General features: G+C 43.3%; 1 protein-coding gene and 1 long non-coding RNA gene across 7 annotated transcripts in view; one reads left to right on the top strand and one right to left on the bottom strand.

Moving 5' to 3' along the window:
- Window positions 1-26059, bottom strand: part of LOC147335931 (nuclear factor 1 B-type-like) — a 64386-nt gene extending 38327 nt beyond the window's left edge. For 2 of the 6 annotated variants that reach the window (XM_086284014.1, XM_086284026.1), the window contains exons 1-2: window positions 24081-24586; window positions 20996-21527 (exon numbers count right to left, since the gene is read on the bottom strand). In XM_086284014.1, the coding sequence (XP_086140140.1) occupies window positions 20996-21527; window positions 24081-24107 (559 nt within the window). In that variant the 5' untranslated portion in view covers window positions 24108-24586. Of the gene's footprint in view, window positions 1-20995; window positions 21528-24080; window positions 24587-25685 lie in introns of those variants that run through there. The other 4 variants (XM_086284046.1, XM_086284056.1, XM_086284020.1 and 1 more) reach the window with 3 other exon arrangements.
- On the top strand, window positions 9944-14526 carry LOC147335932 (uncharacterized). Its single transcript, XR_015127273.1, has 4 exons — window positions 9944-11627; window positions 11779-11911; window positions 13524-13588; window positions 13687-14526. It is a non-coding gene; the product is annotated as an uncharacterized LOC147335932 (long non-coding RNA).
- Window positions 26060-26875: the final 816 nt, after the last annotated feature.

Here is a 26875-nt window from a genome sequence, read left to right as displayed (position 1 = left end):
TTGCAAATTCATCATTTTATTCTAATTAAAAAGGTAAAAATTACAAACAGAAACTAATGCCATATTATGCCTACAGTTATTTAAGAATTTTAGTTATTCCAAACTGTAATTGCACCTAATTTGCTGTGGAATCTCTTTAAAGGTCATAAAAAAAATTTCTCCTGACACTAGCCACAGTTGCATCATGGGAACTGGAAGGAATATCAAAGGGCCACCATTGGAGCAGACTCTGTAATCCTCCTCCTGGCAAGCATCTACATATATACACTCGACCTTGCCAACGTTTTTTTTTCCTCCTGAGGGCCTGCTTGAATGTGCATGTGCATGTAGAAAACACTATCTCTTTGCCGACACTGACGGCACAACAGACTTGTTGCAGTCGCAGCTCGAGCAAGGTTGGCAGCCCTGCAGAAACACTTCCCATTTGTGGTGTGGGGCTTGGTCCAAGCCACTTGAACTTGGCAAGGCTTACCTGGAACAGCCTACCCGTAGGACTGCCACAGACTCTCCCCCTTCAGCCAACACAGCCAGCCTCACTGTAAACTATAACAGCTGATTCCAACCACACCTCCAGAAAACTGGCTGCAACTGATTTGCAGGTGTTTATCAAGGAAGAAGGAAGCATAGCTTTTTTTTTTTCTGTTTTGCTTTTGTTATCAAATCAAACTGAGCAGGTCCCAAGTAACTCCCTGCTGAGCAGGTTAAGCTGCTGCTTTCCAGCAGGTACTTTGTTATTGAATAATACATCACTGTTAGCAGTTCCTCTTGTTTGTCACCATTAATTGTTGTATAATATATATTAAATGTTAAAAAACTTGTTTTGACTGGTTGAAAAAAGTTGACTGAATGTTTCAGGGCAGTATAGAAGCTACAGAACTTTTCACAAGGGACACAATTGTGAGTGCAAGGTGACTTTTTTTTATCATTTCAGGGAGAATTACACAGATCATATGACACCATATGGAATTCTTTTTACACATAATATATTTCCTTTGCAGCCGCCGTGAAAGGCAAGGCCTACAGGGAGTCCTCTTTAGGAGGAGGAGAGGAAAAAAAAGCTGTATGTATGGTGAGGAGGGAGGGGCGGGTGGGGGTGGGGGCGGTCGAGGGGTTTAGTGGGGCGGTCCAAGCACGCTCAGCGAAAATATGCCTCATGCACTCGTTGAACTTGGGGCCTGCGCAGGCTTCTCTCAAGGTTACAGGAGAGGCCTGTACTGAGCGGAGCAGGAGAAAGAAATCATGCAGTAGCAGTCCACATGCAACAAGCTTTTCACTGGACTCTGCCCTCTTGTTGCTATTGCTGCTTTCATTTTGGAGAAATGCCGTATTTTAAGTTTCCAATTAACGCAAAAAACTTGTTATATCTAAAAACGCGTTGCCAAACGTATCATACATCCATTCAACAGTATCTCAGCCGGGCATTCAATCTGCGGCAGAGTCAAACCGCTAGTGTCTGTTGCTCGGATAACAGAAGCGGCATGCGATCGCCTTTGACACCAGGTTTCCTTCCCTCCTCGGAGCCTGCCGGGATTCGGGCCATGTATCCGCTGCCGCACCCCTGAGCCCTCGACCACACAAAGGTAGGAAGCGGCCGTTGGAGCGGGGCGCATTGTGACGAGGTCACTAAATCACCGCTCGTTTTATCCACCGCTATTTACGAACATTTCACCAGAGGAAATCATAAAGACAACAAGCCTGAGTAAATACATCTGAGGATGATTGCTGGAAAGAAGGGAGACTACAAAAGCTGCCTTACATGGACAGTTCGGCCACGAAACATTTTCAAGGAATACATTCACAAGGCTTGCACACTTTAATCCAAGTTTGATAGAAGTGGAACAAATACAACTTTCTTGGTAAATATTAACTTTTACTGTGTGAAAGGCACTGACTCATTAACACTCATCCTCAACTAAGGTTATAGTCTGACGTGATATCACATAATAATGTTACATAACATATTGGAAGAGAAAAAGATCACAAAGGTCCTACAAGTCAAACATTAATATAGACGTAACAACTCTTTCCTTTGCAGAGATTTAGAGGAGTAATGGCATGCTTAGGAGAGAATGTAGTCACTTTCTTTGTGTTGTCATCTGAGCCTCTCCATTCAGTGTTTTGGTAGCAGGTTTGGCCACGCACTCATGTCAGTGCCTCATTTTTTTTTCTTTTCCAAAGTTGCCAATCCCAATGTTTATAAAAAGACAAGAGTGAAAGTGAAAGAAAAATGACCCAAAAACCTGATCCCCCAGAAAGCAAAAGAAAAACAAACATATTACGTTATATTTATCAAACAATTCATTTATTAGCATTTAATATTTCATTTACCTAGCCCATGTCTCTGCTGTTCTCCTCTGCTCTCTGCTGTTCTGCTCAGCTCCAAAACAAACACAGTGCAACAGAGAGCACAGGAGACCAGCAGACTGTTTTGATTCTGAGATCAGCATTAGTTAGCTTATGTAGCATATCGTTGCCATTGCTTGTGTATTTTACAGCCTTATTCTGGGCTTATGATTTAGCTTTTTGGATCTTGTGCCCACAACCTTTCCGGTTATAAAGGGAAGAGATCTGTTTATTTTCTTTAAGAAGCTGGTGATGTCACTCAAAATCCAATCTATTATCCGCATGGCATGGCTCCAATTTAACATGCTTGTCCAGCCTAAAAAAAGAAACTTTTCTGACACTTTCACAGAAAAGTTTAAGGTCAGTCATTCAGATTATTTGAGATGTTATAATAACGTGCCACTTTTCCTTTTGATACAGATATGTGATGACAAACATTTGGAGATTTGACTCAACATGTCAATAAAGACAAACACGGTGCTTAAGCTGGAACAACAACAACTTGTATTTGAGTTCACCATGACTGACAGAGGTCAAAGGGCAACAGGTAGTAAACACTGGTATTAATGAATCGGTCACTTTGCTTTTCCTCAAGAACTAGCAGTCCATTAGCACCTTGTAAAAGGGCCACTTCTATGCTTTACACCAGCTTACGCCTGCTTTCACACAAATAGCGAAGCAAAAATATTCAATGCAGTGACAGAGTTAGAGAAACAGGGTTCCTGGTATATAACGGCAGAAAGACACAGAGGAATTAAGTCTACATAGCCTGCTTCAATGCACATTTACTTTGATATAAGCTTATTAAACAGACCAAAAACATTTCTTCAGAGTCAATCTGAGCTAATTTTCCCCACAAAAACCGAAAAAAAAAACAAATTAGCATAAGATGAAGTGGGTCATTCTAATGTCTTGATTAAAGTAGGCCTCAGCTTTGCCCAAGTGGCCAAGCAGCAGACTGCAAGTTCAGCTTTGTGCACTGAAGGCCTTATCAGGGCCTCTTTCGTAAACAAGAGGAGGAGGGGAAAAAATAGCCCCATCCAACATAATAAAAGGGAGCATCAAAGCAGCTATAGAAGAGAATCAGTCAGAGTATTAGACGCCACTAGGGGTTGTCAACGTGATGGCTTAGATGTCACTGGAGAACATCTCCATGGATGTAAAGCGGGCAAACAAATTAAGAGGGATGAGCTCGCACTTGGTGGATTAGTATTAGATTTATGAGGACAACTTAGAGTCAGTGCAAAGCAAAGAGTACACAAGTCTGTCAAAGCTGTGAAGAGAAAATTCACCTTTACACATTTAAGTTCAAGCGACGACCGTTTAAGACTCACTGTAGAGTTATTTGACTATGGAGGTGTTCACGTAAAGAAGATCTGAGGTACATAACAAACCGGCCATAGAGCACTATCATTAAAGAAGATTGCAATATCATTTCTCTTAGTTAGCACAGGCAACTGTGGCATAGCATCTTCTCTAAAGTCTACCCTTGGTGTCTGACTGTGAGAGGGTGGTGAGGCGAGCCCTACATGCAGGAGTCCAACTGTAAAGGATATGAGGCACGTTTATGTCAACTATGAATGAATGTTTAAATGGAATCTTTGAATGCAAAGCTTCTTGAATTCAAGAAGATGGAAAGATCCTTTAATGAGCTGATGATTCCAGCAGCGGTTTCATCGCTGACTATACGGACTAATACGGCGCCGGGTCCTGAGAGCCCTGAGACACTCAGAATTCCATATGCAAGACGATGCGAGGGTATTTTTAGGCCAGCACAATTTCCCTGTGACACATTTACTGCGAAGGACCTCAAGAGTGATAACGTGTACAAACTGCAGTCTGCTGAGGAGAGCGACAGCAATACTTGGAGCCACAGGAGAGACAGGCCAATTAATGGCAAGACGTCCTCTGAGTGCAGCCCTCTGTATAATCCCACAACCTACTTTATGGCGAACACTCCCCTCTTGCGCTGATGTGTGCATCATTAATCACATTTCATATCAAATGCATATCCCTAGCCACAAATATTCACTCCCAAATCTCTAAACGATGCATGTCAAACACTGTTCTTTACCAGAACGAGCGGCTCAAACTTTTCACATCTGATTATAAAGCAAAAGGAGCTGGCTAAACGTTTAAAATGTTTAATGCAATACCTTTTAAGTTGAAACACCTCCATACTTGTATTTCTGAGCGATGCCACGTGAAAAGACTGAAAATGCACTTATGAAAGCAGCTTTCCAGGGAGAAGAAGAAAAAGAAGGAGGACAAAAAAAAGTATGATGGTTTTAACTTCAATTTAACCAATGCCACTTAAAGCCAAGCTCTCAAAAGTCTAGCTCAGCACGCAGAACTGGCACTTGAGACATGAAAGGGCAGCTGCGACTTTTGGTTTACATTATATCTTAGTGGTTTCCACATTGTGGCCAGGGGATAAGCATCAGGAGAGGTTTATCTCTGTCACAGTGCTCTATGGAATATGTAAACACTACGTGTAATCAGTGCTGCAGTGAAATGGAGTGCAGGGGCTGTGTGGGAAAGTGAAGCACTTTAGGAATAAGTCGACATCTTTACTCGCTGAGCTCAAGCAAAGATAAGGCGCTGGAAGCAAAGCTGCAGAACCTCTAATGCTACTGTTGCAAAACACTCATTGCTGAAAACTGCTGCAAATGCTGAACACGTGCATTTTTCGATGAACAAAATCAGCAAGCCTTATGCAAGTAGCACTGTTAACTTAGTGTTAACTTTCACTTTGCTTAAGACCTTCGCTCTCATCTATCTTCATCTCATCCATCTCTTGGCTTTACTCTGTCAGCGTGTCTTTGTCCTCGTCATCCACCCAGCGAGGCGGCGGCGCTCCTCCTTTTTTTTTTTTTTTTCCCTTGTGGAGCACGGGTACTTGTCCTAGACGAAGAGCCTCTCTCCCTTCTAGAGCCCAAGTTTTAATATGGTGTCCAATCAAAAGTGATTAAGCATCGCAGAGCACAAACAATGCTGGCCCTTAAATCTCTGTGAACCCTCATTCACTCGAGCGAATGAAAGAACACTCTGTCTGCGGCGGCAGATGACAGACGCGCGCTTGAAGATAAGTCTTCTGCGTGAGCCCTTATCCTGCGAACACCCGCCGTTTGAGCAAATAAAGAAATAAATAAATGCATTACAAAACGCCACACACAACAGAACTGGGTGCCACCTCTAAAAAGGCATCAGTGGGGGAGGAGAAGGCTGTTATTTTGTCCGTCAGTGTTACGTCCCCAACATGGTGCCTCGAGATGATACCTAAAACCAAGTGGCACCGGACGAGGCCCAGTTGAGTAAGTGAACCATAACTCAGCTGATGGGAATTAAGTCAAGAATGGAGGACAAACATGCATGCAGATGCAAAGACAGCACAGTGAATAAAAAGCCTGTTAATGTTCAAGCACAAACCCAACTGCGAGCAATAAATCACTAATAAAATCAACCAGCTGCCTCAAGCGCAGCGTCTTTCACATGAGAAATTTCAAAAAAGCAAATTTCCCACAAATCATCCTGTCTTGTACATAAATTACCAACAATTACAATGCATAATGTATGCGGTAGTAAAACAATACCCTGAACTAATGCATTAGATACGTGCGGTACACAGCAGCATGAACATTTAAGAAAAAGGGGGGACCGCTAACTAATGCTGAAAAGATATTGTTCTTTCTTTTTTTTTTAAATGCCAAGCGCAAGAGCAGAATTACTTGGCAGCTGTTGTGCGATTTTTCATCATTAATATAAGAGCTGCTTGCAGAGTTGCTTAAATACTCTTTTTCAGCGCGTGTAATGCAATCTTGTACTCGGTAAGCTTCCATTTCTAGCTGGAATGACTGCGGGAAAATACTGGAACCAGTCCTGCTAAACATGGCAACCCCACTTGCGCGTATATTCTGTTATATTTATTTTTTTCCCCTATAAAAGTCTGCTATTGAACTGTTACAGCATCCAAAAGGCACTGTTAGCAGATCTCTATTAGCCCGTTTCAGGGATTCAATAACCATACACACATGTAGACGCATTAGCAAATTTGAAACAGAGAGAAGCAGACAAGCGTCATCACTGAGAAGTCATGAGAGGGAGGAGCTGGCACTATGACAACAAGACATTAGCCGTCTGCAGCCTGCTGCCGTCAACAAGTCAGCATGAGCACTACCATCTGACTGGGCTTTCCCAACACTGCCCCCATACACTCAGCCAAAACTAGCTCTTGCTGCTGCTGTTGCTGCTGCTGTTACTGGCTCCTGCTTTCAATTTCAAGAGTGGGCCAAGTAATGGCTTCAGCGTTTTGTGGTCTGCCGACACATATGGTCCGTGTAGCAGAACCAGTTCTGCCCCCCCACCTCCTCCCCTGTAGATCGTTTTGGGACGTGCACGGAGATGTGGGCAGAAGGAGACTGACACAGCCCCAGGGGCTGGCCGCAGTTATGGGGGGAGACGTGTATGGGTCTTGTTATGACTGCCAAGAGAATTGGTCTCAGCGGGGCCACCGCTGCAATCAGTCCAATGCCACAACGTGCAGAACTAACCAAACAGTATTTGTTTAAGGTTTGGCCCTTTCTGAAAATAATGTGTAGGAGGTTCTTAAAAATGCCACCAGCTGCATCGTTCCCAAAGACACTTTATGCACGACCATATGAGGAATCGACCCCAACTTTGACCAAATGGAGAACTCATTAATAATTAGGTCAGCTTCCCATTTAGCCTAATGGCACATGAGAAATTGTATTTACATTAAAAACAAAACTTTTATGAGCCATCATAGGAAGGGCCACATTAACCTTTTCTTTATTGCTCCCATCAGCGCTAACATCACCACTGGCAGTTAGGCTATCGCTGCCGTGGACGCTATCTGGCTGCATGACCTAGATTAAAGGTTATTTGCCCAAGTCACAGAGGCTGCTCCTTTGGCTCGCCCTTGTTGGGTTTCCTTATCGGAGTTTGTCTGGACAAATCTTGGACACAAAGCACCCATTTTGTGCTCCTCTCTGGAGATCCTGTTACAGCGTTCCAGACACGACGCGGTCCGCCACCAGTGCCTCTGGGAGCACGGCGTTTGGTTGGGGCGGTGCGATTAGCTGCTTCCTCAACTTCAAGCATATGATACATGTGAACTCCTCTTACGTCCCTGAGCATGCTTTTGTGCAGCGACAGGGTAAAATGATCGGGGGGGGTCAGATGATGTCATGCTGTGAGAATTTGGATAAAGTGACCCTCCCATCCTCATTACAAGACGATCCAAGGGTCCTCCAAGTAAATTCTGCCTTTAGCTACTTAAATACTTTTCTTTTGTAACTACTAAAATTCCCATTTGTTGCACAATAATGTCCTGTCATTAGATGTACTATGGAAATAATTGAGCATCTCCACCCAGCAGTATGCATTTACAGTCTGTGTGTGGATAGAGCTGCCTTGAGGATGATCCAGTGGCCTTATTCCTCCTGTGCTCTACAAGGACAAAGAACAACTAAGAGAGCAGGGTCGAGCGAGGCAGGGAGAACGAGGAAAACGAGAGAGAAAAAGAGTAGTGTTCGCTGACCTCATTCTGACAAGCCCGGGAAGAGTCTTTCCTTGGAACCGTTTCGCAATAGCACTGTTGTTTATACAGGTGGTGGGTGAGTCGAGCGAGATATGCAGAGAGCATGCATTTTGCAACACCTCATTATGAATACTAAACACAAGCAGCATGTCAATTCACACAGCGCACACACAAACAAGCACTTCACCCACACTCCAAAGAGTGGTTCACGTTTCATTTAAGTTGTGACATTTGCAGGGAATGCGTCACTTTGTGGGCAGTGGCCAAATCATTCCACTCTGTTTAAATTTCAAAGTCAAGTTCCTTCACACAACCCAAGAGCTGTCAAATGCTACTGTCCCCTCGTATTGGCTGCCGACTGCAAGCCTCTTGGAACGGATGCCTCCGGTTGCCTTGTGTGTTTGGCTTTTGGGCCGTCTTCGGCAACAACATCCACTTGGCCAGAGTTCAGCCCTGTGGAAGGCTACAACAGCCCAAAGGTGGCTGCCAGGACCATTGTTTATGCAACAGTATACTACTGCTAGGTTAAAGGGAAAAAGAGCAAAACAGTGGAGGGAAATGAAGGGCTCCTACCTGCAGCAATAAGCTTCTGTCTTTGTACACATGGTGAGACATTTTAAGAATATTATTATAACTCTTTCTTTTCTTTTCTGGAGCCAATATCTTAAGCAAGTTAATTCACAAATTGTACATATGTGAGAATAACCCTGTAAATTTATAAATACTATGCTTTAGATAACCAACTGTCTTTTCTAAAAGAGGAACACTCTCGAAATGACACAAAATGGAAAACCAGGACCTTAACTAAAAGCCATTTAAATTTAATGAAATCTTACCCAAACTAAATAGATTTTTGTGCTTTTATTTCTGTAACAGTTGAAGCCTGAAAACAAACCCATGCGTAAGTTAATGTAGCGCCTATCTTATTTTCCCCACTAATCAATGAGGTGAACCAAATCCATTATATCTTAGAAAGATGTGGAAAGAAAAAAAAAGGAGAAAGGATCCACACAACAGCTGTTTGGTAAACATACCAAAGTAATTGTTCCAAATGCCTTATTTTAACACAGATTAAATACAATTAGAGGCTGTTTATCTAATCACAACAAGTCACTCTGCCAAAAGAAAAACCGCTGTCATTGTTCCTAGCAGTTCTGCTCCGAGGAATTAAGCTGGAAATAGGATAACTTTTTTTTTTTTTAAACATAGCTTCTCTATGTACAGGAAGGAACGTTTACACACTTGCTGCGGGGAAAGAATATGGCTGGATCGTTGGCTGGCTAAGGCATGGGTCTTCTGAGGTGAATACGAGGAATTCAGGTCAGTGCAGCCGAGACGTTTAACCAGATCAAGCCGCTGCAGCCTGGGTGGAAATAGCACGGGAGGCCACGGAGGGGGAAACCAGTGCGTCACAGCTCCCGGCCTGAATCCAGGCTCACCCCCCACCCCACCTCCCCAATGCAAACAAGAGCCATAACTTCCCTAATGATCTGAGATCATGTACGCCTCACACACACTTTGCCAATAGGAAGCGCTTCCTCTCCACCTTTGACCTCAGAGTGGGTGTGTCTACCTTCGACTTGACATGTGGATCAGGAATGGTGCTAGAGTGATTTGATGAATAGTTAGTGGCAAGTTCATCTATGAGGTTTGAAAAAAGAAAAGCTTTAATCCGAGAAAATCTTTCTGCAACACCAGGAAAATCTTGAAAAATCGGATTTTAAGCCCTAACAAATCTCTTAATATCTTAAATGTTTGCCACATTTTGATAATCTGACACCGACTTGTTTTCATTTACAGTCTCTCCCCCCCCCACCCGTCACACACAATTGCTCTGTGATTCAGAAGTCCAACACCGCACTCACTCACACACACACACATTGTAAACAGTCTTTATTGAGACGTGAGTGCTTGTATAAACATAGACAAGCTCTATTGAGGGTCCGGGGCTGGGTTGAACAATAAGAGGGGGAAAGTTGCTGGACGTTCCTCACAGACGGTCTGTACAAAATCCAATTATCAGAGCCGTGGCATTAACATTCCAGCAGTCTGGCAGGTGACGGCTCCGTCTTTTCAGCTCCCCCCACCACCATCACTCTCTCACACACACACACACACACACACACACACACACACACACACACACACACACACACACACACACCGCCAGCATGGGATAGTCTCCCTAGGCAGCACCTCAACAATACACTTACACACATGCAGCCTTCTTCAGCTCCCCCTTTCTAAGAACCCACAAGTATTGAGACATATATAGCAGGAAGAAGGCAAAGAGAGGGGAGGCAGTTGGGAGGAGTGTGGGGTCCACCAGCGACACTGATCTTTTCTTCAGGAGATCAGCGCAACCAGCCTAGCAGGCAGTATCAGTCAATGGGGCATTCTTCTCCTCTCTGTGTTTGGGTGAGAATATGTTGATCGTCGATAACGGCGCTTTGATCGCCATAATGGGGAAACCGCGTTTTGTTTTGAGCATTTGCCTAAAAACAGTGAATGCTTTGTCAGCCTTCGGGCGATGTTTGCGGCATACAAGACGCCGAACTCGACAAAGGTTGAAGGTAAAACAAAACTATTGCTGTTCTTGGCTACAGGGCGGCGTCTGAAGGATTAAAATAAAAGCCGGCACTTTAGGGCTTCTCAGCGAGGGAAGCAAAACACACACAAAAAATACAACTAAAGAACTAAAACTGAGACTTTAAAGTGCTTCTTCTTTGATTACACACACTAACTCCTGTAATTAGCCTCTGCACCTTCTTTCAGCATTAATCCGTCCGGTTTGACAAAGCTCTATCCACCGTGCATCGTTACCAGGTTTTCTTTTTTTTTTTTGCTAAACATACTGTACATACAGACCTTATCACTATAGGATATGGTGTACGTGATAATGTGCATGTGATATGTAAAGCCTCTGCCTGGTGTCGTGCTCTGTATCCTTGTCAGGTCCTATATATAAACATACATCTGGCCCCCATTCTGCTCTTTCCATCATGTCATCCTGCCTACATGGGAGCAGGCTGTGGGAGATGCATACAGTTCAGTACAGGACAGGACAGTAGGGCTGGAAGAAATTATTGTTTTCATTTTTTTTGACTGATTCTTTTTTATTATATGTCAAAACGCCTGGTCTTAAGCTTCTCAGATCCAAAAGCAAATCTTTCTTTTATGGTTTTTGCCTGACTAGTAGATTAAGATTCAAGCAAAAAAATACTCAGGCTGAAAGCTGGGAATAAGAAACGTTTGACATTTTTGGCTTCGTAAATGATGATTAATGAATCTAAATTAAGCTGAACTAACTTTTTCTTGATTAACTGATACAGTACACGTACTGAAGCCAAACACCCTGCTGCTAAAAAGTTAAAAGTCTGTTCACTGAAATCATTTTATGCATTTATTCTGCATCAATAGCTAACTAGGATTTTATGGGCATTTTGACTTGATGTTGTATTCCTTCCTTTAAAACAGTTACCGTTTTTTAAAAAAAAAAAAAAACGCCACCTTTAGCTTCTCTTTTCACAGCTTAAAGTAACTGAGAAGTCTACTTTGTCCCCATATAAACCTCCTTTTGTTGCTCCTATTCTCCCCCCCTCTTTGTGTGTCGCTGTCCTCCTTTGCGGTGAGATGTTAGTCAAGTGTCTTGTGGCTTTCTCCACCCTCACCAGAAGGCCTGCCCGCGGTTAATTATTCTTGGATGGCGGATGAAAAAAAAAAAGTGAGTTCTCTCTTTTTTTTGTTCTTTTTTTCATTAGCTCAGCAGCAGTTTCCCATTCATAATAGTTGGCACTGGTTTCGCTCTGCCTGCCAGAGATCACACCCCAACCATTTTCATTTTCCTTCATCCATTTGTTTCATTCATGTCATAGATTTGGCAGGGGCCTGCATCGTTTTCCTGATGGCCGCCGACCCTTCAACACCCTCCTTTTGAGTCTCAAACTCCCGTTTGTGGCTTTGTTTTGGATAAGAGCGGAGAAAATGTGGAAAAAAAATTTCATGCTGGTTCGTATCCAAGGGTTGTTGTCTTACTGTATTTCAGGACTGGAATTATTAATTGTAATGTAAAACTGAAAAAGGGATACTTTAGCAAAGCCATATGAAGCTTTGCTGACATGCCCTTGGATGAAAAGAAAGTCATAATAAAACTTTTCCTGGGAAACTGAATGAATATGGTTTATGTATGTGATTGTTGGTATAATTCCAAAGTTAAAAAGAACCATTAAGGACTGTGGGCTACCATTCCCTTGCCTTCACACAGTTTATCCCATAAATTTGCACAAGCAGTGAGCACACCGAGTAATACGCTCTCCACCAGAACTTTAAGTCTATTACACAGTGCGTTCAACAATCTGAGGCCCGGAGAAACAGTATTTCATCATGCAACTACTGGAAATATGCCCACTGACAGGGAATCTGGATTGCACATACACACACATATTTAAAAAAACAACAACAAAAAAACTCTTCCCACCCACCTGTTCTTGAGACATTTTGCTAAATCTATCAACTTCATCTGCTTGCATGTATTTTATTCCATACCACACAGGCCCACAAGCAGAAAGCACACGCGTTTGCATGTGCACGAGTCCAAACATTCAAATGTAACGTACACGTCTTCTCTCTGGGGCTGCAACCCGATCCCAAAGCACTCCAATGTGACATTAAAAACCCAGACTCTTTACCGTTAGGAACCTGGATTCCCAACATGGAAACAAACAAGATGGCTGCCGTGTCTCCAACTGAAGGCGTTGTTCCTCGGCTCCCATCTGAATGGAGTTAAGAGGCTGGCTAGCAGGAGCGGAGAGGAGAAGAGTCTCCTGGGGCAGTTGGCTCAGCAAGCGGGACCAGAGGATGGCTGCACCGTGGATTAGGGCCCCACAGTGGTCCATTGTTAATTGGGCGCCATGTGTGAAAGCTACAGAGAGATTAGTTTGTACAGCTGCTGCCATTTGTCATAACTGCCCTTAACAAGACACACATGGCAACGCAAGTTACAGCCAGAAGTTTTGCAGAAAAAAAGGGAGTAAAAAATGTCAGGCGAGCGTCTAACAGTTTGCAGAACAGGGCCCGCATAAGCAGATGAAGATGTTCCTGGGAAACACCGAGCAGACTCGGCGGGGATCCCATAAGAGATGATGAGCTTGAGCATTACTCATTTAGCCATCTGTAGGTCAACTAGAGTCATTATCATAACTGCTCAAAAGGACTATGCTAAACCAGCACAGATCCCAGACCACGGGTTGCAAACAATTCGGTGAAAATTATGAGGGAAGATCTGCGATTACATCACGGCCCTGTTGGGCAGAGCTCAAATTAGTCAGCGTCTGGGTTTTGTTCAACGAGCAAGAGTGGGATACAACACAGATAACAAGAGCCTGATGACCTCCTGTTAGCCAAATTTCCCTACTAATGTAGAATACAGCATTAGGTTTAGGAGACGGATGCTGGAGGAGAGGCTTTTTTTTTAGGGGGCGAGCAGGAATGTGCAGTGTAATTGTGGGTTGGAGGTATGTGCACATGTTGGAGGCCTAATTACAATCTTGACTTGGTAAATCTGGAACAAGCTTTTAAAAAGGAATCCCACTTTCAGCTTTTTCTTTTTTATGCCTGACAGCTCCCGGAGTGGCGAGGAGTTGCTGCTCACCAAAACTAAACGCAGTCTTTTGAGGAGAAGTGCAGGTGAGTAACCACAAGACGGATTTGTTGCAGTTTCTACGTGCATAAGTGAGAACACAGGTCTCCATGTGTACATTTTTGGATTTGCATGTCAAATTTAGGGACGCTTCTCTGAAAGTCCCTGTGAGCTAAACAACCAGCTGGAGCTTTGTGCCAGCATAGAGAGCGGGACAATTCGAGAAGAACTCAAGCTGTTGGGATCCGGATCGTCACACAGACTTTTAGTGGACACCATGGTAACGAAGCCTCTTCTTCTTCAAGAAAAATAATGGACTTCATTAACTATCCTGTTAGTGCTCCTGCTGGCTTTAATCACGGGAGCACACACGGCACTGGACCAGCCCACTCCTAACACAAGTATTAGCACTTTGGGCTAACAATTTCATCACTACTACAACATCAAAATTCCCCTCGTTTCATTTTGAAAAAGTTATAATTAATAGCTACATTTTGTGATTACAATTTGTAGTATGGTTTAAAATAGGAAGAGCTTATTTTCACTTCTGATTTAAGTTGCTGGGTTGTTGTGAATGCTGCATTTATGGCGGTGCAATTCTCCCATATTTATGCACATGCATCTACAGATAATATGAAGGAAATGTGCACTTTTCTGTTCTCCTTTTTAATCGCTGAGTTTTTTTATTAATGCCTTGATGTAAAGAGAGAAGCAGAACTGCCTGTGACAGAGGAGAAAGTACCTCTGTGGAAAATGTGTAACATCTGCAGTTTGGTGATCCTGAGATATGGGATTTTCATGTCGTTACAAACAACGAGAAGTCCACATTTCCTCTCCTGTCTACCCCGTGTATGGCTCACTTTAATCAAACACAGCCCTGCTGCTTCTTCGTGAAAACAAGTTGCTGTACATGCTAAAAATGTAAATGACTTCTTTTTCCCCTTTTTTGCTATATAACTTTTCTTACTGTAAGAGCCAGTAAAAATAATATATATGCACTCAGTGTTTATTGTTTATTGCGCTGCTGCTTAACAGTTGGTTTCTAAATTTGGGAGTTTTGTTTTTTTTTTGGGAAAAGTCAACCCAACATATGCGAGGGAGGAGTGCAGTTCCTTTTGCTTGCTTTGACAACTCAATGGGGTGCTGATGAATCCGTCCCAAGCAGGCCATTCCCAAGCCCCAGACACCATATCCCCTCTCTGACCCACTGCACTGACTTTAGAAAGAAATTCTCTGGGGATTCGCCCCCCACCCCAAACAACAACATGCCCACCCAAAAGTACATTTCGCACGGCGCTGTGATGGCGGGCCTCTCTTTTTCTGTTCCACTCAGGTCTTGTCGAGCCGTCACAGTGATGGGCCGTACTGTAACGCCAGACAAAGGAAGAGACAACCATCACTCTAGGCCACTGATCGGCCTTGTCTGGCCTGAAAAGACTTTGATGGGGCAAAGCAGAGTGGGGGGTGCTGCTCAGAGAAGTCAGTGTCTCCTGGGAAACCACTCCGATTGTCTGTCCCTGCCCAAAGTTCCCAATAACACCCCACCTACTACCCCTTCCTTTTTTTTCTTCCCTTCATTGGTTGTTCACAAGCCTCCATCCTGGGTGAAGGGGACTGGCTTTTGCATAAAAGTCTCATTCTGATACTCGAGGGTGCTTTTCTCCTGACTGACTGGAAAAAATGCAAGGTCAAAGAACATCTTCACACAAATTCTCTAACTAAGACTTTTTGTCTTCCCTCTAAACCTTCTTATCCTTCTTTTCACTCCAGACTCTGCTGTCTTACATGACCAGTCTAGCAGGCAGATGGGACAACAGTAGGTTTTTCTAGCAGTTACGCTAGTACAACGGTGAAGAAGAGGGCGCAGCCACTGGATGGAGAAGCTCAGGCAGCAGGGAGGGCCCGCTTTGTAAGGCAGGACAGTGATAAGGTCTGGGATAAGGGTGAATGTACCCATTTGTCTTCATTTGGTAGGACTGGCAGACAGGATGGGGGGTGGGGAATCTATCCGGGTGAAGTGGGAGGTGCCGGTCCTCCAGTCAAGTGGCCTCGGGGGGATTTGAAATGCATTTGGGGTCCTCCCCAAAAAAGCCTGGGAAAGTGTGGGGAAGCTGAGATCTTAACCATAGACTAATGACACAAACTGCAGACCTTAACCAAGTGTAGCCACGAACGCAAAACTGAGTCTCCTGCTGAAATACACAAGAAAAGCCTTTTCAACACAATGCCTGAGCCTCACAATGCAGAAGAAAGGCCTCGTCCCGTTTTTTTGACAGATGCAACAGCGCAAACTGTGACACAAGCAAATTAAACACACTGTAGCGGAGCAAAGGAGGGAGTTGTAAATTTTGTTGAGAAAGAAAGCATCCACATTTCTCTGTGGCCTCTGCTCCGAGTTGCCTTGTTTCCATGGCGATTTATGTACACATGGCACACAAAAGAGGGCTAAGGAGGTAACACGGCCTGTTTAAGCCTTGAGGTATTTGCTCGAGCAAAGCCCCGCTGCTAATAACACAAGCTTCATACTGTGCCAGGCAACCTGGCTGCAATGCACCCAGGTTACTGTTTGAGAAAGAGCAGGAGAGGAAAGAAGGCAGAAGGAAGTCAGATGGAGATCACAAAACAACCAAAGATCCTGGAAAGGGGGTGAAGACATTAATACAGAAAGAAAATAAGCGAGAGAGCAAGAAAGCAAGTGAAAAAAAAAAAAGAAAAGGAAAGAAAGAAAGGCTGCACTGCAAAACATAAATAGCTGCCGGGTTAAGAGAAAAAGGATCGGGAAGACATTTAGTGGGAAGCGGAAATCAATAAGGCAAGCGGTGAAGCTGGGAGGGAGTTCTAAGTGGATTAGATTGAGAGAATGTGTTCGATAGGTTATGGCTCTGAGAGAGAGGTAGCCAGACACCGCAGGCTCTATTGCATACTAATAAGGAAGCCAGCATGGAAGCTAAGCACAGGGTTGTGCAGTTCACTGTGAAGATTTTTTTCTATATATCTCTGGCATCAGTGGTTACGGTTTTTCCCAGGGTTTGGGGTTTAGCTTGTTCCTTAAAATTCATGTTCAAGATAAAACTCCATCTCGACTGCAATGAGAGCTATTCTCCAGACTTGTTCTAACATTATGGCACAAAATTTACAAGGAGTTGAGTAACTGTAGTTAAACTTGACAGCGGTGTCTTTAATGCGCTCCTCCTTACAACAAGTTTTGTTTCACGTTTCTGGCATAAACCCAGCCGCCATTTCTCTGGCCAAGCGCCTGGGCCTGGGACAGCTGTCATGGTCAGAGTCTCAGGCTTGAGGGAAAGCCAGGGACTGAGAAAAGAAAAGAGAACGGGAGAGAAAAGGAGTGAGAGTCACTTGGCCGGGCAGTGTGCCGCAGGGGTGATTCCTGATGGCAGAGGAGGATAAGGGGATACGAGGGGGGAGAGAGGCAGGGAGGGTTAGATGTTTTGCTTAGTCACAGACCTCCACTGTGACCCAGAAGGTCAGACCTCCGCACTGGCCGCCTGACCAAAGCCTCTGAGGCAGCCAGGCGGAAAACAAGATGCAAACAGCGATCCCGAGCAGTGTGGCGAGCAGGCAGTGGAGAGTCTTGAAGATACCGACCAGCCAGACTACCCAGCTTGAGGGATTGGTTCATTGGGTGAAGGGGTGTGTGCGGGAGACAATCACAAGGGCTTACTCCCCCTCACTTAGGCCAGTGAACCAAGGGACCACCGGCTATACCACAAGAAGTGGCAGAAGAGCGGAGACAAACAGTTGCCAAGAGACCACCGGTGATCCCATGACTGCTGTGGTTTGACCCCGATTGAAGAGTTCAACGACAGGGGCTTAAGAGAATCCGCCCTTCCCCAACAGCTCTGCTGACCACCACCACCCCCACGGCAAAAAGTCTTCCTCCTCCACGTGCCCCGGGCCAGCACAGGCATGTTTTCACTGATCTGTTTTGCTCAATTAAACTTCAGAGGACACCCTGTCACATCTCTTTGTAAAGGTCGTGACCTTAGGGGCAGAGGTTAAGCCTGGCAATTGTAAAACAAGGTTTTGATTAACATGGCGGCTTGTATCCGGAGGTAATCCATCCATTTCTACAAACTATCATGGAAAAAAAACATCACAGGGGGTGTGGGGGTGGGAGTAAAGGTAATGATGTTTTATGGCCACGTTAACTTTCAGCACACGACTAATGGGAAGGCTGCTTGACCTTGACTTCTTTCATCCCGATTTGGACTACCTCAGCAATCCTCGACTCTCACGGTTTCTGAGGAAATCCACTGCCAACTTTCTAAATGCTCGGAAATCTTTTTAGGAATTAGTCACTGAAGATCATGTAAGATCTTAATAATCTTAATAAAAAAAGCCTTTTTACAATGTTATTCTCTAATTTCTCCTTTTTTCCATACATGGCCAGAAAGAACAAGTGAACACAATAAGTATATCTCTGCAGTTGCGTGAACAAACAGGGATGAGCAGCCTAACAAAAACCACATACAAACGAGGCCTAGAGACTCCCAGCATGTCCCGACACGATGATTATCTACATGCCCCGTTGCAACTATTCCATCACGCTGTCAAACTGGATATGCAAAATATGAATCTAGGTGAGAGTTGATGATTTAAAAAAAACAAAAACAAATAAGAATTCCCCTTCTTGTTTTATTGGAAAATGATAAAATGGTGCAGTGGATTACCACGGCAGTATGTGTGTGTGAGTGTGAGAAGCCCGGGCCCTGCATTGAACGTGGCCTGCCAGTTGGCACAATGGATGCCACAACCCCCACTCCCAGCCCCCAGCCTACTTCCCAGCGGGCATTCATCTGGGCATGCACATGGGTGCTACAGCTCTGCCTGGCTAAACGCGTCTGTGCCCCAGAACAAGGGAGCTGAGTGCCCTCTCAAAATTCACCCGGTACACTCGCTGCCAACCCGCCGACCTTTCTCAGGCAGCAGCCCACCAGAATCAAAAACAAACACTCTATGAACCCCATTTTTTTTCTCACGAAAAGTAACAAAAAAAAAAAGATTTTCCAGAATAAATAACAGCAGCGAAATAACGGATTAGAAAACACGGCAGAAGCAGAACTACATTAAAAATCACAGTCCGAACTCGCTCTTTTTTCCCCCCCACAAAGTTCGCACAATAACCAGATTCTGTTGCAGCCCGAGCCGTTTGCTACTTTCTTTGTGTTTGATTGTATGTTTGTTTGTTTCGTGCAGTTGCAGCAGAACAAAGGCAGCGGCTTCCATTCTGCCACTGTCAAAAAACTTTCCCAACGTGCCCACTGCATTGCGGATGCCAACCAACGAATCAAAGGCACGCTGCAAGCAGACAAAGAGAGTTTGATGCCAACCTCCAAACCTCTAACAACCATTACTGGTGATTTTGCCTGCCTCCCTGGCACCGTGTAAAACAAAATGGCGCCGTGCCGCACGCTACCACAACATGGCTGCATTGTCTGGGTTTGTGGACCGCTCGGTAACTTAAAGAAAAGAAGGCGCCGCTTTAGTTTGCAAAAACTGGAGAAGGAAAAGAAAAAGATGGCCATCTGAGTGATCCCCGCTATTCGGCGTTTGCCAAGCATTTCACTCAATGGGAATTTTGAGGATGGCGGCAAATGATCGTTCCCATATAGAAAAACATGACATTATTTTAACCTTTTATTATAAACACTGAAACGAATCTTCAACATGATCGTCCTCTCTACTCAGATACAGTTTACTAAAACAGCGGCTGTTTTATAAAGTCAGTTTTGTGAAAAAACAGCACTAAATGCCGTTTCTCGAGTTGGTACTGAGCAGTTCAAAATGCAGCAGATGTAAACCAGGGAAGCGGTGGCATCCTACAAAAGACACAAAAGAGGGTCTGATGCCAACCCCGGTGCCAATGGCAACCATTATTGTCTCTGTGCTGTGCCTTCTGCTTTCCCTGGCACTTATCAAACACAAAATGGCGCTCAGGGTTTGATGATAATGAGCTAGCTATACCACTACCCTCCAATGGGAGCACAGTGTAGTGGCGGCTATTCGGTGTGGTTGCAGTAGATTTAAGGGCAGCACATGAGAGGTTTAAAAGTGTGGGATGTATATGACTGAAATGTGTTTACTCGCAGTCAGAGGAGACCTGAATTTCATTTTCAAAGGCCTTTTAAAGGTGTTATCTGATTCGAGATCCGAGTAGGAAAAAAAACAACATCATTCACAGTATCCTGTGAAAAGTGTTTTCTGTAGAACTCATTGAACCTGGAAGAGATCACATCTGAATGCGGCGCTGCTCTGATCATGCTCTGAGTGAAAATCTCCCAGTTTACAGTCTGCATGACTGACTATGTAAACCAGTTTCTGGTGATGTACACTAGAAACACCGTTTCTATTCTGGACTTTCAGAAATGCCTTTATTTTATTTTTACTATTTTTTATTAAAGGGAAAAGAAAGAAAGAAATCCTAGCAAATTAATTCTGGAAAGAAAAAGAAATAAATTAAAACATCAATTTAAAATATATGCATGACAAAAACTATAACTACTACCCTCTTATAAAGTACACTTCCTAAACTGTGCAAAATGTGTCCTCTAAACCTTTCATGTAAAAGAATCCAGTTTTTTTAGGGATCAGGAAAATAACATGAAATAACATGACACACAAAGAAGAAAACAGAAAAAACAGAAACTTTAAATTTTATAACAGCTGAAAGTGTTTTTATGTCTGTAATGTGACTTACTATTAGAAATCGCTTCATTGAGCACACGTATTACCATTTTAATTGGTGGAAAATCAACAGTGTTTGCAGACAAACCAGTTTGAAATTTTTATCGTGGAATGAAAACTAAAAAGGGACAAATGCCATGATTATTTTTAAAATATTGAGATTAAAAAGTGAAAGATTTTTTTTTTTTAAATCTTAGGTTACATTAAATGTTATTTATTTATTTATTTATTTATTTATTTATAAATGAATTAATAAAATATAACACTGCTCCATATATTCAGCATTTGGACATTTAAGACTGAAACTTTCCACAAATGCCACCACTTGATTTCCAAACAAATGGATCAGTTATGCAGTGTGTGTGCAGTTGTGCAATCCTGTGTGTGTGTGTGGTTGTGTGTGTACAAGGTAACTGAATAATTACAGGAGAATTACAGGGATATAAGCTGCTGCTGGATTTCAGCAAAGCAAACACAGTTAACACATGGTCTTATCTAATTTTGATGACATTGTTTTTGTAATGAGGCTTGCTTAGAAAAATAAAAATGTTTGTGGTATAAATGTATGCACAGTACTGACCGTCACAGTCGTACATTTGCTCCTCTGGCAGATTTAGAATTGCCAGAAAATAACTCATGCGACTCTTGACCTTGCTAAATCATCACTCACTCTCTCTCACACACACACGCACAACATTAACTGTCTCTCTCTCACACACACAGAGAATCAGTATGAACTTGAAACCTACCTTGGTCCTGGACATAGTATGCTAGAAACAAGTCCAGCTCCTTGACTGATACTGTTATGTGGTGTGGCTGGACACAAAGTGCTGGGTTGGTGCAATGTGGAGACTTGACGAGGCGCTCGCCATCTGTACTTTCCAGAGGGATGCCTTTGAAGAGGATGACCATCACCAGGTCCAGACGCCATACTTTGTCGGCCTGCCGCAAACAGTCGATTCGTCGTATCTTGCCCTTTTGGTCCGGGTTGGATAGCACGCAGCAAGGGGGCTTCTTGCCCGTCACGCTGAGGACAAAGTCCTCCCGGTACTCCTGCCGAATGTCCTTACGCAGCTTGGCTAGCAGCCTGGATGCCCATTTCTGCTTAACCTCGGGCTTCTCGCTCAGAAGCTCATCCTTCACCGCGCGCTCCTCGTCCTTGGACATCCGCTTCTCGTGCTTCTTGAAGTACTTGCGTTTTCTGGCCTGGAGGTTGAACCACGTGTAGGCGATGGCGCGGACGTGAGGAAGAAGTGCCTCGATGAAGGGATGAAACTCATCCTGGAGCATCCGAGGGGCACAGTGTGGAGAAAGAGACAGAAAGAGAAGGAGAGAAACGGAATCAGAAACTCATGTCATCAAACATGAAGAAATATGTGTTTACCCAGCTACTAATTTAAAGCAGAAGGGAAGTCAGACCACAATTTTAAAATCCCTCATAATCAGTCACATAATGTCACTGGCAGTTTCTTCAAGCTAAGAATGATCTCTTTATATTAGGAACTCTAGCTTTACCATCCTAGATATGCTGCAGGTGTGACAAGTAAATTCCACCGTTTATATCAACTCGAAGCCCGGTGACTGAATGCACTTGCAGCTCTGCTCGCATTTCACGAGCATGCTCTGAGTGGGACTCCTGTAACACTGCTGCTGCTGGTGCTGCAGGGAGCATGCGCCCCACACAGTTGCATTTCTCTTATCAAACTATCCACATACCATAATCTGGAAGTGGGATGCAACCATTAAAAAAAATAAAAAATAAAAAAAGGAAGGCAGAGAGATACTCATTCTTCAGACACGATGCACACGGCCTCATGTATACATGCCAGCTTAATGTACAAAACGGAATAAAACACAGGCAGGCGAGAGAGGCGGCACATCAAATGAAGCAATAGTGTGAAAGGTATTTGCAAAGGTTGATCGAGTACTCAAAGGATTTCATGCCAAATCGTTTCAAGCATTGAGGTTAACACATGGAATGGCACCTGCCCAGCTTCATTCCTAAAAGTTGAGGTTAGGTAGCCCGGCCTACTGTTAAAATGTTTCATCTCACTTTTATTTAGCTATTCATTTTTGTTTAACTCATTTCGTATTACAGTCATATTACACTACTTTGTGTTGCATTACAAAATTGTTACCTTTGAATAAAACACATCATTATGGATTTTTTGCCACTCAATTTTTCCCCCCTTCAAAAATACAAAACAAAACAGACACTAATTCCTACAACAACTCAGCAACTAAATGGCTAATATTAATACTGATTCACTGATTCAACAATAAATTATATTTGTTTCATTTCTTAATTCTTGTTCTCTGGGAATCTCTAGAACTCATCAGAAAGGACTGCAGCTGAGGGATGGAAACATTAAATTATTTTTGTTTGAGGTCATTAAAATGCCAGATTTAATAACTATACACAGGCGTTTTTAGGGTGGGAAGACTTTTGACGAGTTATTGTTCTTTTTGTAGGCAGTCAGGCAACAAGCCGGCTATAGCAAACCACAGAAATCCCCTCTCTATCTGTGGCTGCTGCTGGTGCTCCTCTAAAAAGCCACATTTCTGGTCTCAGGCTCCATCGCTGATAAAACTCTGCTCCAGTACACTAATGTCAAATTATGATCATTTATTACACTGAAAGAGGTAACTCTGTGTATGTTGCAGATTCCATTAACAGCTTGTAAATGTATTATATTCACTGTGAATAGTATAGCTCCTCATTGTCTTTCAGAGAGGTTAAAAATCCATTCAAAACTTCTTTTAATGTCATCTCCTCACTATAAAGCTGCCAATTAAAATGACAAAAGCAAGTGTAAATGCTAGTAAATGTGTTCGCTCGCAACTGTTTCTCAAATCCTTTTTTCACTCCTGCTCAAAATCACTTTAAATATTCTGTTAATTTTTTTTTCTAGCCAGGTTAAAGCCAAATGCTGTAAAGATAAATGACTTGGCCAGGGCCTGTGCAGTGCACTTCAGCTGGGGCCATAAAAGCACAATCCTCTTAAGTACAAGCTAAACCACATCTCAGTCAATCACTTACTTATGCCAAGTAAAATATAAACAGTAAAACTGAGTCAGCCAAAACAGTCAGCTACTCTGTCCAACCGCTGAATCAACTTTATCACGCGTTTGATCTTTCTACAGTGCAAGTGGCTTTATCTTCTTCCAACTTCACTTCCCTAAAGTATGGGGGCTTTATTCTAAATAAAAAATATACGCCTGGAAAATATATATACATAAATATATAAATATATATGTATAGCCACAGCTCAAGCAGGGCCGGGAGGTGCGCGCCTGTGTGTGTGTGAGAGAGACAGAGAGAGAGAGACAGAGAGAGGTTATTGGAGGACGCAAATAAGCTAATTAAACCAGAGAAAAATACCTGCACCACTTACACAGGATTAGCAAGAATAGAGTCTTTTGGTTCTATCTTAAAACTCATCTTTACGCAAAAGTTTGTAAAGAGCGAAGAACGTGTGAAGATTTGCACTTCAAGCGCCAACAGGACACAGCCGATCTTTCGTTAGGACTTTCGTAGAAAAGACATTTTAAAATATATGTGTCACGACTTTATCACAAAAACATATAATCTCAGTCGAGAAGTTTTTGCCTCGCTTTAATGCCATATCTTTTATTTATTTATTTTACTTACAAGGGAAAGTCTGTATTATTTATAAGAATTATGAAAGTAATTCACAGCGCAGACACTCAACTTTCTATTCCCGGGCTAAAAAAGAACAAAAACAAAAAAAACAAACCGTGTGACAATTTTTATACAAATTAAAAATCACAGCGATAAGATGCATAACTTAAAAAAAAAAAAGACACAATTACCTGAGTTAGACAAATCGGGGAATACATGACGAGACGGCTACACAGAAAGTGACTGTACTTGGAGCGATTCCTCAGATCACTTTATCGCGCCATTCCTGGATCCGCTGTGCGCTATGCGAGACTCTGTGGATCCGCGTAAAAACCAAAAGTAATTATCCAATAACATCCATGAATTTCTGCAAATCCAGAGATTGTCTTCACCGCAGACAAAGACAGATTTTCTGCAGCCGACTTTTTATTCTCTGTTTTTAAGTTGACATGCACGGACTGTACTCGTAGAGCCGGTGTGCGAAACGAGGCTGCCGCTGCTGTACTCCTGAACTGCACGGGGCTCTGCGCGCGTCTCTGTGCGGCGTTATCTCATGAAAGCATTACGGGGAGCTTCAGAGGGCGCCGAGTGTGGGATGTTCACCCCTGCTTTAACCAAACTTGATATGAAATCGACCGGTGCGCCCTCGGTCCTGCGCGATTCCAGCAAATCAGACCCAACTTTTTTCACCCACGTAATTGCACAGTCACACTCCTCCCCCTCCTCCCCCTTCCAAACACACACCATATCCAACCCCTCCAAGCACCTTCTTCTCCTTCTCGGCTTTATATGAACACACCGCATAAAATTCATTAACCCCCCCCCCCCACACACACACACACACACACACATAAACGCACACCTCCCTCCTTCCTTCCTTCTGCAGAATTATTTTATGACCTTCTGGGACTTTGGACCGCAGCCTCGGTCACATACACGAACGTAAACAAACGGGGGGAAAAACGTCCCGCTGCCACCCTTTTTTAACCACCGAGCTCCGTGTCAACAAGACACACGCACTCTACGTTTCCAGTTCAGATAATTCAACCCAGTGTTGGTGGCTCACAGTGATAACAAACCTTTTAGCTTGTCAGTTACACACCAAGCAGCAGTACTTTATTAGCCTGTTAACGTCTGCTGGAGAACTTCTTAAAATATGATTTCTTTAGGGGGGACAGAAATAAAGGGAAGTACATTTTATTAAACTTTTTTTTTTAAAACCTATTTCCAACACAATTAGCCTGCATTGTTCTAGAAACAATAGGTAAAAGGGACACCTAGCTTAAACTTTAGCACCCGTTAAAATGAGTTTATAGGTATTAAATGTTTTAATTTATTAAATTATGTTGTGCTCTCAGAAACCCCTCCTCAAAATAAAACTCCCTGACTTAAAAGCGTTGATAACGCCGTTAGGAAGTGCTCATTTAGGGCGAAGCTTGGTGGGTAGGTGTACAGTAACATTATAGTAGTAGAGCTAAAAGGAGTCAAAGTTAAACATTGTTACGGTGCCGCTACAGTGCGCGCGCACGTGTGTGCCCTACAGAGCTGTTAACAGTCTACACGGAGCTCATTTGCCAGATTAAGGGGGACTGGGATGTTAAAATAGGCTGCGGGACAGTCTGTGCCAAGTTTACAACAATTTTGGCCCGACCGTGCCTGTGTTGTGGTCCCTGCAAAGTCAACCCACCTCTCCCCCCCCACCAGCCGTGAGGACGGGACAGTATATTTTTTTAAAGAAAGGTACACAAGGATTGCTACACAACATTTGAAAGTAGTAATGATCCACGTTCACGTACCATTGCACTGTACTGCATGGATTAATGGGGAATCCTGGAGCCTGGTTGAAACACACAAGCCGGTAGCTTCACATTTCTCACGCTCAACTTTGTGCTTTGAAGGGTTTTCTCTCTTGTAGTGCTCGCAAGAAAAAAGTCAACACCGGAAGACAATTCTTGGCAGATATCGGTGAGAAGAAGTTAGGAGCACCTCGCGTTTTTTTCTCTTTTTTTTTTTCTTGTCTTCCTTCCTCTTAAAGTCTTACTTTTTTGGATCGTTTTTTAGGGTTGTCCAGTGAACTTGAACGTGATCCAGAAGAGGCTGAGTTTTCGGCACTGGGTTGGTCTCCGCCTTCACTTTCACTGCCTGGCTGGCTGCCGCCCCTCCGGCTCTCAGCACTAACCGTCAAACCGCACGTAGGCTAAACAGCGCCATTTCCGATACGACCTTTCAAAATAAAACAATTTAAGCTTAAAACTATAAATTGAACAGAAATTGACATAAAATATTTACCCAAAGTAGCATTGTAATAATATGTAAAATACCTTGAGACCTATTCGTAATTTCTTCTATGTTTGCGCATTTTAGGGGGCCGCTATTGCTCTTCACGAAATCAAGAATTTATCAAAAATATGTCTTCCTGAAAAAAAAGTACTTCAAATAGGTGGCAGCATATTTTTTAAAGTATTGTCCTACTGTGAATTATATCACAGGTTTTCTTAATATTTTTGTATGAAATATCAAATTCAGATCAACTCCGGCTCGTATGCTGGCGTGATACATCTTATTTTGAAATTGAAACATTACAATTTCCGGTACGAGCAACCCGTTTGTCTGCAGCTTGTCAGAGCGCAGTTTTGTAATAGCCTTTACATTCTTGCTTCTCATTGGCCAGCAGCCGTGGCCCCGGGACTCTGTACCCTGGGCCCCTCACTTCCGCTCCTCTGACGTGCATGTTTGGGGTTGACAGAGCGGCTGCTGCTGGACGGCAGGGCTGAATAGCGATAGTTACTGAGTGATGATGAAAGCACTGCATCGCAGCAGTTATTGCCCTAAATGCAGTCTCCTGTGGTAATGAAAATTAGATTCATATTTTCAATATTTGCAGTTAGAGGAGGTGGCAGTAGTGCTATTATCAGTGTAAAATGACAGTAAACTATAGTTGGAAAACGTTTTCACATATTAAGATGTGCCCACGAGGGCTGGCCGA

The sequence above is a fragment of the Aulonocara sp. 'chitande type north' Nkhata Bay genome, linkage group LG3, assembly GCF_057382095.1.
Source record: "Aulonocara sp. 'chitande type north' Nkhata Bay isolate Kocher_YH1m ecotype deep benthic linkage group LG3, A_spYH_male_GT1.1, whole genome shotgun sequence".
Lineage (NCBI taxonomy): Eukaryota > Metazoa > Chordata > Actinopteri > Cichliformes > Cichlidae > Aulonocara > Aulonocara sp. 'chitande type north' Nkhata Bay.
Note: the sequence above shows the minus strand (reverse complement) of the source record. Positions and strands in the feature narration are given on the sequence as shown.